Raw genomic sequence first — 13,913 nt, 5'->3', positions numbered from 1 at the left:
GTGAAAAAATCTTGGCTACGCCCATACAGGGAAACATTCTTAAACGAGTTTTAGAAGTTATTATTACTTTTGCAGAGCTTGATTTACCTTTCAGGGGAGATAAGTAAACATTTGGTTCACCTCACATTGGCTATTTCCTTGGATTACTCGAACTTGTCACACAATTTGCTCCTTTCCCTAACAAGTCATAGAAAAAATGTGGGAATTGAAGTTCAGGTGTCGTATCTTGTGTTTGTAAAACAATCTGCGAATGAACTTATTAAAATTATACAAAATAAAAAAATAAAAAGTTACTTAATCTTTGATGAATTAAGAACTGTGGGATACTTTATTTTATCGTTGTCTATAGACTTGGTAGGGTATCGATCATAACTAAACTACAAGTCGGTGCAAAATAGATTTTAGTAAAGGTCGAGTCTGGTCAGTCCTTTTAGAGGATCACGGTGGATACTTAATACGATCAATAAATATGCTATATATTCTGCATTTCTTTGGAGTTATTTTGGTAGTCCAACCATTTACTTATAATAAACATTTTAAAGAGTTATTTAAAAAATATATAATTTCTTTCAAAGATTAATGGTTTTAATATTCATATAATTCTTAATAGTATATAAGTTAAACCCACTAGCTATCCGAACATCTTATATACATATGATACTGGACATACACAGGGCCTCCTATCTAAAATAGCTTAGGACCTTTTCAAGTCTGAATCCGGCCCTGCGTAAAAGAAACATTCGTAGATTAAACATTAGATACAAAAATCTTTATATAAATTTTAAATAATGTATGCATTCATAATGATTATAGCCTGCAAAAATTAAAAAAAAATTGAATACTTTTAAAAATAAAGGAAACACAAGAAATGTAAAAGTAATTGTTTAATTCTAAAGTTTTTAATTTTTTTTTTAGTTATGTGGACTGGTAAAAAAAAAGCCTCTTAGAACAAGCAACTCTGATGTCGGGCTAGTTTAATTTATAGTAATTACTGACTATATTATAATAAATGCTGAATTCTAAAAAGGGAGGAACATAGATGCATAAAAAATTAGCATTACGACAGTGATTTTCACACCATTTAGAAATGAATAAAACCTATAGGAGAAACTACCTAACCATTTTAAATCAAACTTACCTAGATCCAGTTCTACTACTGCCAAAATATCAGAAAGCGACGAACATTAAGTTCTCCCTCATGTATCGATCAGAGAATAAAAGCAGTATCCAACATGCCGGAACATGTAGTTTATTTGCAATAAAACGTTTTAGTTAGTAACTGCTTTGCTTAATTCTAATGTAAAGTAAGGCTAATTATTATCTAGTGAACTATTGATTTCATTGCTACCGAAAATTCTCAGAAGAATATACCTACTTTTTGAGTTGAAAAAAAAAAAATAGACAAAAGAAATCGATATTATTGATAGGTGAGAACGTTACTTCAATTAGGTTCGATTTTCCAATAGTGTAGCGCTAAAACATACGCTTTATCGAAACACGGACTGATATCAGAACGCTTGAAATTAAAATAAAACATTTAAAACGTTTAAAATCATGTACAGACTTTGATAACGAAATTCGTTGGCCCAGACTGGTCATATACTTATTATAAAGCCGATCTACCTTACATATAATAACCTGCACATAGTACATATACATTCAGGTAAAACACTGTGCTTGCAAGTTTGATTATAGTTACATTGAAATAAATTGCCTTTTAAGACTGACTTTGTACTTTGTATTAGCCGACGTTGAACTGATACACAGGTTGCATGAGCCAAGGTTTTCTCTAAAATAACTCAACATGGTGGTCGCCCAAATGCAGATCAGCTGTCTCAGTGACATCATCAAAACTAACTTGAAAATACTGAGGAACACAGTCGACAGACTTACCGGGCAAAAACTATGTTGTTGTTTTTTTTATTGGGGGGGGGGGGAGGGAGTTATTACAGAACATGGCTTTACATTCTGTATCTTGATAGGTTAGTTTCTTCATTAACGTCTCTCTTTTCTAGCAATAATGATGCTCCGTTCAACCTGCTATGTCCTCATCCTAAAACGATGCAAGTCCTGGAACACGAAGAAGAATGTCAGCACTGTGCATATAGGCGTTCGTCGCCAGCTTGTTCATAGCGACAATAGGTATTAGTTACATTATTGACAGTTTTTGGCAATTTAATGTAGTTTTTTATTTACCGACAGTCCGCACGAATATACTAAACAACTTGTGGAGCAAGTCTTTCATTCGAATGTTTATTTTTTCTTATTTCTTGAAACAACATACGATCTCTACAAATTTATATATTTGAATAATTTTACAGTGCATTTAATACCGCATAGGTATGAAAAAGGGAGGGGGGGCACATGTTGTTATTTTCTTAATATTTTCCGTAATAAGAATGTTGAAGTTACGTCTTTGGCCATAGGGTGTAACTTGAGCCCACCCCGCCTGCAAAAAAACCCTGCGGGCGCCAAGGTCAGTTATAGAGAGAGAGAGAAAGAGAGAGGAAGCAGAGAAATAAAGTTAGGTTGAGAGAGAGAGAGAGAGAGAGAAAGAGAGAGAGAGAGAGATTGTAAAGGGAAATATTGAAGGTGACTAGAGAAAAAAAAGTCAAATAAAGCTTAATAGTTTCCTTTACTTAAGGAATACATAGAAGTAATAAGGTTTAATTGAAACAGATTTTGGTCACTAGGACATACAACGCTGTGTAAAAGAGACGGTGTGTCTTTTGTGAAGGATCAATAGACCATAATAATGTTAAATATCTAATCGCTCCATTACTCCCTTCCTAAAATGTCAATGCATTGCTTTTGTAGTGTGTTAAAGGGCTCAGTACGAGGAAAAGATCTATGCTATAGATGATTTAAACGACTCCAATCAATAACGGAATCAAGGTGTTATTCTGTATTCAGTACTTACTGATGGAATAATTGTTTTTGATTATTTTTTTTACCGCTTCAATTATAAACATTTTCTATTCATTAACGTTGACATTTTAAAAGAGTTATTAAAAGAAAAAAATACACTTTTGTTGTTTCTCATTTTGAACAGTAAAGTCTGCTATAAACGTCAGATTTAAGAATATAGTAACACTGTCATTACTTTATATTCTCTTTGTAACTTTATAATTAAATGTATATACTTTCTCTGAGAAGTCGGCTTTTAGGAGAACCCTTCACTTGACAACAACGTTTTGATTAAGAGATACGTTTTTGAAATGAGACACAACGCTTAACTAAACTAGTGTAACCAAAACGTTATACTCTTTTATCAATGGTTCTAACATTTCACGAGACAAGTTCAGTTGACTGATTTTTTTTTTTAAAAAGGTTTAATCAAAATAGATACTTATAAATGTTACAGTGTATGTAATAAATTATAACATGTGATCTAAGCTAATTTAAAATTTCAAACAAGCTTTATTTCATTGATAAGAATCCTAAAAGTTTACTAAAAAAACATCAAAGCATTTGTGTATAACCAATTATTGTATACGCGAACTCTCATATTGTCTCTTTCAAAGGCCATCTGCTGCCATCTACTTTTCTCTATGCCCATGAAAGCAAAATGGCACCTGAGTAGTTGATCTTTACAACGCTTAAGGGTGAAACTGTGTTTAGCTAGGCAAAAGGATCGCCCGCAGCAAGCAGTCATTCCTCATGTGTGATAAGTGTCCTACCCCGCACAGCTACCAAATGGTAAGTAGTGTGACTCATACTATTTATTTATTTATGTGCGTGCGTATTTGAATGTGTGTGTATCTGGATGTTCATTTTTCAGATCTTCAAGTAATTCTTTGAACTGCCTGTGGTTAGGACCCTAACCCCGATAAAGTTGATCACTGTGACGATCGGTTCAAAAACATGATTGATATTCAAAGCAACTTTGCACAAACTTTCAGATGAATGGAACAGTGGACATGCCAGAGTGCATGGTCAGTATATCGCCCTTTAGATGTATTACTTATCAACTCCACTAAAACTTTTTTCCCAAGTCAAAACAAAGGCTCAGTTGTTACACTTGCCATGTTGTTTCAGTTCTTGATAGCATTGAACAAACTCATGCCTTCGGTTGTGTAAGCTCAAACTTAGTATCTTCTCTCCGGATAGTAAAGTTCCCCTTTCAGACTTTGTGGTCTAAGGGCAGATGATGTCGTGCGCGCGTGAAGTTTTCTTTGCATTTAATATTGGTGTTTTAGCGTATAGGAAGTAGTTTCTTTTAAGTGCGTTTTGTTGCCTAGAATATTGTGTGTGTTTACGTCATCCTTAGTTCCCGCAAGAGAGAGAGAGAGCTTCTTTTGTGAGCTAGGTAGCTGATTGTTGGTTTCCCCCTTGTAAGTGTTACGTCTTCATATTGGATGAGACTCTTTAGACATGAAAACGACAAATTTTTATTAATACTGAAAACACTTTCTTGTTCATATTCCTCCATTTTGATCCTTCTTTCCTTTCAACACGCAATCGCACCATTTCACATTCACACTAAGATGCGCACGTAACACCCCCCCCTGTTTAACAAGTTCGATGCACATCGAACGTCCAAAATACAAATCACTGAATATATTATCAGACTATTCCAAGTTAAAAAAATCGGTAACATATAAAACCATAATGTAATAACTAAACAAAATCAAACACAATGTCATGTTAATACCAATACAAACCCAACATGAAATAACTATTATATTCATCACAATAATAACTGTTATTATGAGCAATTGAAACCACTTCTGTTAACATTTATCTATAAGTAATCATATTTCTATCAATACAACTCCCCACTCATAATTGTATGCCTGTACAAAACACCATCATTCCAGTCGTAATCAAATAGTTAACAAACAAAGTCTATCTTGCTCCATGCATATTGTAACAACAATATTCAATTCATTACACATATATTTATTCATTGTAGAATAGAACAATAAATAATGTCCATCATTCCTACCTTTTCTAATCATATCTATATAATTCTAACATTATTGACATGCCATCCTTTCCACTTCCCTCCTTTGCAATGATGTCCCATTGTGATTCTACTACCTAATGATCTAGCTGTACTGTTTTCTAGGCTGCTAATATCCCTCTCTTTTCTCGTATACGCCTCTTCACTATTGTACCTTGAATCCTTAATTCTAATTAACTGTTGACACTGTCTTCTAATATGCCCCCTTTTCCCACAATTAAAGCATAAGATGTATGGATTTGTACGTCTGTATGTCGGCTTATATCGCTTTCCCTGTACCACTGATTGCCTTACTTTACTTTGATTTGGACCCATTCTTATTGCATTGCTTTCTACCTTATCTGTTAATTCTTTCTTCTCGTGCTCTCTGCTACCCATGTCATCTGATGTATGAGATCTTATGTCTTCTTCCACATCCCCATTTCTACCTCGCGTAGACTTTATCCCATAATATTTCTTCCAATTCTCAATCTCCCTTACTGAACATATTTTCACCCCATTAATATTCCCAATAATTAAATCTATCTCACCCTGATCTACAACACAAGCTTCCACTGTCCCCTTAACATACGGTGTGTCTATACTAACTTTAGCAATGGGTAATTGTACAATATTCCCATTAAACATAACACACTTCCTAGATTCGCCTGTATATTCATGGTCTTCCACTAAATTCTTATTCACTCCAATAATAGTGCTCCTAGTATCCCTGATGGTCTTGGCTGCCTTGTTCCCTACGAATGTCTGAAAAATCTCCAATGTTCCAGTATCAGATGACAATGATAAGCCTTGCTCTATTCTACCTTTCTCCCAGTCCTTTCTTTCCTGTCTGTTTCCTTGATATCTTACGTTGCGGCTATCATTTTGTCTTTCATATGTACCACTTCTATACTGTCTATCCTGTGTCTCCCTTGTTCTGTGAGAGTTATTCTGTGTCTCACATGTTCTGTTAAAGGCAACTATTTCTTCTATATCACTGCCTCTAGATAATTTCTTCTCGGGATGTGCCACTTTATAAGCCCTTATCAGTCTTACTATGTCTTCTATGGATTTCGGTTTCCTCTCCAACAGAAATATTTTTAATTCCTCCTGACACTCGTACATCACTTTGTCCAGCATGAGAAATGTCTTAAGACTGTCAAAGGTTTTTTCTACCTCAGCGGTTTCTATCCAGTTATCGAAATGGCTGCTCATTTTGTCCAAGAAGGTCTGCGGGTCATCCTCTGGTTCTATCTCACAATTAACAAACTGTTGGCGATAGAAAGCTTCTGTTTTCCCGAAAGTTCTAAGTAGTTGTTCTTTCACAATGCTGTAGTTACCCTGGTTCATACATATTTTTGAAGGCACCTCCGCTGTAAATGATCTCGACAATAAGAATGTCCATTTGTCTTCAGGGTACTCCAGTTCTCTCATTTCTATCTCGAACTTCTTCAAAAAAATGTCTATGTCCATTTTGTCTTCGTTGAATATCAAACCTTTATATTTTGCCAGTTTATTCCCTGTAGATTCACTCTTTCTTTTATCATTCTCTTTTCCTTGGTCTGTTTTTAACTTTTTCTCTGCTGTCTCTTTTTCAAATGCTAATCTTTCTCTTTCAATGGCGACCTATTCATTTTTCTTTTCCCTTTCAATTGCTACTATCTCCTTATCCTTTTCTCTTTCTCTTTTGTCCTCCTTATCTAATCTCTCCTTTTCTTTGTCTCTTTCCATCGCTAATCTCTCCTTTTATTTGTCTCTTTCCATCGCTAATCTCTCCTTTTCTTTGTCTCTTTCCATCGCTAATCTCTCCCTTTCTTTTTCCCTTTCTCTTTTGTCCTCCTTATCTAATCTCTCCTTTTCTTTGTCTCTTTCCATCGCTAATCTCTCCCTCTCCATTAACCTTTCTTGTACGTATTTTCTTAGTTCTGCCCCTTCAAGCTCCAACAACCTTTCCTCTTCCTTCAACGCTGCTACCTCAGCCTTGTCCGCCATAGTTGATTACTAATAATATCGAATCGAATGTTCTCCTGTCTCTAGATCTAGACTATACTATCTCTACTGTCTGCTGACAGGAGATACCCTGTGAATAGAGGGATACGTGGGTTACCTTTGCGTTGGGCGCCACTTGTTACGTCTTCATATTGGATGAGACTCTTTAGACATGAAAACGACAAATCACAGTTTATAAATACTTTAATCTTTATTAATACTGAAAACACTTTCTTGTTCATATTCCTCCATTTTGATCCTTCTTTCCTTTCAACACGCAATCGCACCATTTCACATTCACACTAAGATGCGCACGTAACAGTAAGGGTACGTAAGTACATAGTTTTATTAAGTAGGCTGATCTTTCGGTACGGGTGTCGCTATTGAAAAGCTCTTTCTTGTAGCGGCATCGCTAGATCTAGGTTTTCATGTCGTTTCAGGGTGTTAGGCTTTGGGCTATGGGAAAGCGTGTTGCCTTTCCGCCTTTGAAGTTTTGCAGTAACTCTTGTTGTTGAGGTGTTGGGAGTTGAGGTTACGTTGGGCGCCGAGATGGAGTGTGAGCGTGAAGGTGTGTTAGGAAACTTATTGGCGTGATATTAGATTAATTATTAATTCAATGATGACTTCAATGATAGTGATGTATATGTAAATATGTTGATAACTTATAATTAATTATTATTAAATATTGTTCATGTTGATAACTGTTGTTATTCACTAACTGTTCAGTTGAAGAACTGTTATTCGATGTTCGTATTTTACATGCCATTACTTTTAGGTTCTTGTGTTATTCTGTTCAGGCTGGGGATACGGGACCATCATATCATACCCTACTTAAGCGACTAAACCCACCTGACAACCTGTACGAAATTTGATCGACGCCAACTCCAGCAATCCCGTGAATTTAAACTAAGGTACTATTGTCTTCAATTATAAAGGAATGTATGAAACATGTTAAACAAAGGAAACAAATGTTCGTAAGTCTTTGTCTCAACTCTACCCTAAAGACTCTTTGCAGGTTTACCAGTTCTTTTTACTTGTCGCCCTTGGATTCAGGCACGTCTGCCGTTCAACACTAACTACAACATAACTTCTCATTAATATATCTCGATCGACAACCACAAATGTCCCTGAAGGCCACGTGACAGTTCCACAAGGAAGTCTTTTCCCAGGCCAGACTTCCCTAAATATGCGACCATCCCATTATAAAACCCTACACTCAAAACAAAGTTTTTAATGGCGACCACCTCGTAACAAATGTTATAGCACGTAATGTTTCTCTTTCTTCTTTTTTTTCATCAGAATTTATTTGATACGGGCAGATGAGAATCTTAATCATTCACCCAGAGAACTACAAGCCTTAAATTATAAATAGTTTTAGGCAAGGTTCAAACCCGTAATAAATGTCAGTAATAGTCTCGTGTACATTATTTCATTTGTTTATCTCCTCTCTACTTCTTTCAGCATGCATTCGCACCTTTTTTTTTTTACAATCGCACCATTTTACAATCGCACCATGATGTGCACATAACACCGTTAGTTACTTTCACACTTGGGCCGAAACCGCATCATTAAATACCGCTAAAAATTGGTGCAAGAGCAGTCAGCATTATGTATCTGAGTTTAATTTCGGTCTATCTAATTTAGAAGAACCTGATTTTAGAATGTATTTTCTGATTGTGTTTAAGTACTTGTGTATATGTAGGTCACAGCTGGGGCTGCTTAGCCGTGGGAAATACAGCACTCCACTTCGGACTCGAGGACAAGCCTTAGTATTATTACTGTTTGTGACGCTTATTTCAATTCATTCTGTAATAATTCTTAAACATAATTAAAGAAATATCGTATTATTACAATAAATATATCTGCTCATATCTCAGCAGTAACAGAAAGAAAAGGAATGTACCTCAGATGATTAATAGTTGATAGTTAGGTTCTATGTATTTAATACTAAGTATGGAAATATTGTTCTGCTTTAATTTTTTTTAAATGTTGCATAAGGTTTTAAGATATTTTTGCCCTATGTAACAAAGGAAAATATTTTTTGTTGTGGATCTTATGTTTTGTAATAAATGAGTTACAAAAACCTATCAGAGGCACAGATGACAGATATTTAAAAAAATTAACTAACCTTTTTCATGAATGATCTTTCTAATCTTGTCATTGACTTTTTGCTCTTTAAGCATTTTCTCAAAATCTTCCAGCTTCATCTTCTTCCACTCGCCTCTTTTCCTTTTCCTTGTTTGGTCAGATGTCGCTATTTCGTGGACTTTTGAACAAGTTTTTTTTCTACACAGATTAGAGTTTTAACTCAACTAGTTCAGAATCGGTCAAATGTTATAAATATTAACAATATCATGAATTTAGTATTTAGATGTTGAAACTAATGATCCATACCTGCTATTTAGTAAACCGTTGTTTTTAAACGCATGAAGGTTAGTTTAACTACTTTCTTTTAACCTTTGGTGATAGAAGATCAAAATAGATTACCAAACATAAATAAGACGCTACATTGTACAATTTACTTTTTTTTATTTTTACAAAGTCTGTCTTTCTGTCTTTCTCCGACACCCAATCTCGGATCAAGCTAAAATTTTTCAAAGTATTTCAATTACCTGACGACATAAGAATCAATTGAAAAAAAAAATTAACCAATTAGTTATTTAACTTTTGGTAATCAATTTTTTTGGTATCTCGAACAAGGGAAAGAAACTGTACTTGACTGAGGTGGTGGTATAAACTAAATTAGTCCCCTTTACAGGTCGCAATTTTATAGTAAGTTTTTAACAAACAAAAAATAACTATACAATATTCTATTTACATAGGCGCCTATCTAGCAGAGTGGTCAGTATGTCGATCTGAGGAGGCTTGAGTCATGAGTTCGAATTCAGGTCGCTCCGTTGTTTTTTTTTAAAACATAAATGCTTTTAAAGTGTGAATATGTGAAAATTCACCCCGATATCACCTTCTTTCTCTCCCCTCCCTTTTCCCCATGCTCCCGAATGGTCCAGACAAGCGCTAGGATCACAGCGTATTGAGAAAACTAAAAGCATGAAGTAGCGCTAAACAAAAACAATTGGAAAAAAATATTCTAATTGCACAGATTTATTATTGTTGGTCTAGAGTCTAGATCAATGACTTTAAAAAAAAGTATTTTGTATGTTGTTCTCGTTTACAAGGTCACTCATGTTTAGCACTGTAATACAGTGCCCCCCTGTTCAGTGCAATAGTTGGGGACACAAGGACACAATATATCCAATGTGTTCCACTATACACATGCACTGTTCTATGCTAATTTAACATGTAATCCGGAAAGAAATCTTGACGATATTTAATTAATTGCTTTGCTTTTATATCCTGGAACAGAGCCAGATAAGAAATTAGATAAGAGAACAGAAATGTTTAAAACGAAGTTTAGTAGAGACTAGAGTGATCTTATATATTCTAAACAAATCAAGAACTATGTAAACTAATATTGATAAGTATGGGAAATAGTGTTCTGCTTTAATAGAATTAGAGCGTGTAATATTTAATTTCCTTTACTCTAAACAACGATATCCACCATGTATTCCCATGTGTTGGTCTGCTATATTTAAGCATGCGAAGGACTTTATTTATACAAGATAGAAAATATTTGCACAGCAATTAATTTTGTTCACGCAATAATTTGATTTTTAAAATTCCTTGTTAGGTGGTTGTGCATAGCATAGCTGTTACAGGTACTGAATGCAATAATTTGTCAGCGATCGATTTTTACCAGAAAACAAAGCAACATTGTCTTAATCTAGAAATCAATATAACAGTACGCTTTGCGCCATTACAAAAATAAAGAAAGAACAAAATTAATGACATATTTTTGAAATAAATAGATTTAAGTAATAAAACATGAGAAACAAAATGTTTAAAATAAAAAAAAGTTGTTTTGATCCCTTGCTTCTTACGCAGTCATCTGTCAGTGGAATAATACACTAACAAATTGTAATTTAGTTGTAAGATAATAGATTTAATTGTAAAGAATCTACTTCCACAAAGGAGGCAACAGAGGCCTATTACGTTCTATAAACCAGAGAAACAGTTCAAGCACAGACGATGCAAACAAGAAATACACACGAATGTAAGAGTACAAAGAGGACATATTATACTGGGTAGAAAAAAAGGTCAGTCAGGATTTAACTGGCTTATTTGGGAAAATGAAAGAATTTTTTTTTTTTTTTCAAACCAAAAGATATTTTTTTAAAATTCTATTTTAACAATTAATAGTTCATGTGCTAACTTTTTTCAAATCCTATTTTTCTTACAGAAATATCAACGCTATATTTTGTGATTGACAAAACATACATATAATTCAAAGCTATAAAGAACAGATAAATAATAAATGACAGTTCTGGAAAAAATGGACGTATTGGGGGGGGGGAGGATTTGGGGCTCAATCCCCTTTTTGGTGACTATAGTTTTACTTTCATATTTTTTTTATTGGAGAGGAGATTTCAATTTGTGTGTCTCTGTTTGTGTGAAAAAATCTTGGCTACGCCCATACAGGGAAACATTCTTAAACGAGTTTTAGAAGTTATTATTACTTTTGCAGAGCTTGATTTACCTTTCAGGGGAGATAAGTAAACATTTGGTTCACCTCACATTGGCTATTTCCTTGGATTACTCGAACTTGTCACACAATTTGCTCCTTTCCCTAACAAGTCATAGAAAAAATGTGGGAATTGAAGTTCAGGTGTCGTATCTTGTGTTTGTAAAACAATCTGCGAATGAACTTATTAAAATTATACAAAATAAAAAAATAAAAAGTTACTTAATCTTTGATGAATTAAGAACTGTGGGATACTTTATTTTATCGTTGTCTATAGACTTGGTAGGGTATCGATCATAACTAAACTACAAGTCGGTGCAAAATAGATTTTAGTAAAGGTCGAGTCTGGTCAGTCCTTTTAGAGGATCACGGTGGATACTTAATACGATCAATAAATATGCTATATATTCTGCATTTCTTTGGAGTTATTTTGGTAGTCCAACCATTTACTTATAATAAACATTTTAAAGAGTTATTTAAAAAATATATAATTTCTTTCAAAGATTAATGGTTTTAATATTCATATAATTCTTAATAGTATATAAGTTAAACCCACTAGCTATCCGAACATCTTATATACATATGATACTGGACATACACAGGGCCTCCTATCTAAAATAGCTTAGGACCTTTTCAAGTCTGAATCCGGCCCTGCGTAAAAGAAACATTCGTAGATTAAACATTAGATACAAAAATCTTTATATAAATTTTAAATAATGTATGCATTCATAATGATTATAGCCTGCAAAAATTAAAAAAAAATTGAATACTTTTAAAAATAAAGGAAACACAAGAAATGTAAAAGTAATTGTTTAATTCTAAAGTTTTTAATTTTTTTTTTAGTTATGTGGACTGGTAAAAAAAAAGCCTCTTAGAACAAGCAACTCTGATGTCGGGCTAGTTTAATTTATAGTAATTACTGACTATATTATAATAAATGCTGAATTCTAAAAAGGGAGGAACATAGATGCATAAAAAATTAGCATTACGACAGTGATTTTCACACCATTTAGAAATGAATAAAACCTATAGGAGAAACTACCTAACCATTTTAAATCAAACTTACCTAGATCCAGTTCTACTACTGCCAAAATATCAGAAAGCGACGAACATTAAGTTCTCCCTCATGTATCGATCAGAGAATAAAAGCAGTATCCAACATGCCGGAACATGTAGTTTATTTGCAATAAAACGTTTTAGTTAGTAACTGCTTTGCTTAATTCTAATGTAAAGTAAGGCTAATTATTATCTAGTGAACTATTGATTTCATTGCTACCGAAAATTCTCAGAAGAATATACCTACTTTTTGAGTTGAAAAAAAAAAAATAGACAAAAGAAATCGATATTATTGATAGGTGAGAACGTTACTTCAATTAGGTTCGATTTTCCAATAGTGTAGCGCTAAAACATACGCTTTATCGAAACACGGACTGATATCAGAACGCTTGAAATTAAAATAAAACATTTAAAACGTTTAAAATCATGTACAGACTTTGATAACGAAATTCGTTGGCCCAGACTGGTCATATACTTATTATAAAGCCGATCTACCTTACATATAATAACCTGCACATAGTACATATACATTCAGGTAAAACACTGTGCTTGCAAGTTTGATTATAGTTACATTGAAATAAATTGCCTTTTAAGACTGACTTTGTACTTTGTATTAGCCGACGTTGAACTGATACACAGGTTGCATGAGCCAAGGTTTTCTCTAAAATAACTCAACATGGTGGTCGCCCAAATGCAGATCAGCTGTCTCAGTGACATCATCAAAACTAACTTGAAAATACTGAGGAACACAGTCGACAGACTTACCGGGCAAAAACTATGTTGTTGTTTTTTTTATTGGGGGGGGGGGAGGGAGTTATTACAGAACATGGCTTTACATTCTGTATCTTGATAGGTTAGTTTCTTCATTAACGTCTCTCTTTTCTAGCAATAATGATGCTCCGTTCAACCTGCTATGTCCTCATCCTAAAACGATGCAAGTCCTGGAACACGAAGAAGAATGTCAGCACTGTGCATATAGGCGTTCGTCGCCAGCTTGTTCATAGCGACAATAGGTATTAGTTACATTATTGACAGTTTTTGGCAATTTAATGTAGTTTTTTATTTACCGACAGTCCGCACGAATATACTAAACAACTTGTGGAGCAAGTCTTTCATTCGAATGTTTATTTTTTCTTATTTCTTGAAACAACATACGATCTCTACAAATTTATATATTTGAATAATTTTACAGTGCATTTAATACCGCATAGGTATGAAAAAGGGAGGGGGGGCACATGTTGTTATTTTCTTAATATTTTCCGTAATAAGAATGTTGAAGTTACGTCTTTGGCCATAGGGTGTAACTTGAGCCCACCCCGCCTGCAAAAAAACCCTGCGGGCGCC

General features: G+C 34.2%; 2 protein-coding genes across 9 annotated transcripts in view; both read right to left on the bottom strand.

Moving 5' to 3' along the window:
- The window catches only part of LOC106079307 (deoxynucleoside triphosphate triphosphohydrolase SAMHD1-like), a 64,722-nt gene extending 62,856 nt beyond the window's left edge, over positions 1-1,866 (bottom strand). For 5 of the 8 annotated variants that reach the window (XM_056034648.1, XM_056034647.1, XM_056034646.1 and 2 more), the window contains exons 1-2: positions 1,139-1,865; positions 88-244 (exon numbers count right to left, since the gene is read on the bottom strand). The gene's annotated coding sequence lies outside the window, so the exon portion shown is untranslated. Of the gene's footprint in view, positions 1-87; positions 245-1,138 lie in introns of all 8 variants that reach the window. The other 3 variants (XM_056034658.1, XM_056034654.1, XM_056034650.1) reach the window with 2 other exon arrangements.
- A 2,099-nt stretch (positions 1,867-3,965) lies between these two features.
- LOC129927202 (uncharacterized) lies at positions 3,966-13,362 on the bottom strand. The gene is made up of 3 exons (XM_056034666.1): positions 12,580-13,362; positions 11,529-11,685; positions 3,966-9,220 (listed from the first exon to the last, which is right to left on the bottom strand). The coding sequence occupies exon 3, from the start codon at positions 6,416-6,418 to the stop codon at positions 4,964-4,966; it is 1,455 nt and encodes a 484-aa protein (XP_055890641.1). The 5' UTR covers positions 6,419-9,220; positions 11,529-11,685; positions 12,580-13,362; the 3' UTR covers positions 3,966-4,963.
- Between the last annotated feature and the right edge of the window lie 551 nt (positions 13,363-13,913).

Source organism: Biomphalaria glabrata, chromosome 7, assembly GCF_947242115.1.
Source record: "Biomphalaria glabrata chromosome 7, xgBioGlab47.1, whole genome shotgun sequence".
Classification (NCBI taxonomy): domain Eukaryota; kingdom Metazoa; phylum Mollusca; class Gastropoda; family Planorbidae; genus Biomphalaria; species Biomphalaria glabrata.
The sequence above is the reverse complement of the archived record's forward strand: the minus strand, read 5'-3'. Positions and strand labels throughout refer to the sequence as shown.

What these genes read in the sequence shown, in the direction of transcription:
- LOC129927202 (XM_056034666.1), bottom strand. Translation starts at nt 6,418, where the DNA reads ATGGACATAGACATTTTTTTGAAGAAGTTCGAGATAGAAATGAGAGAA.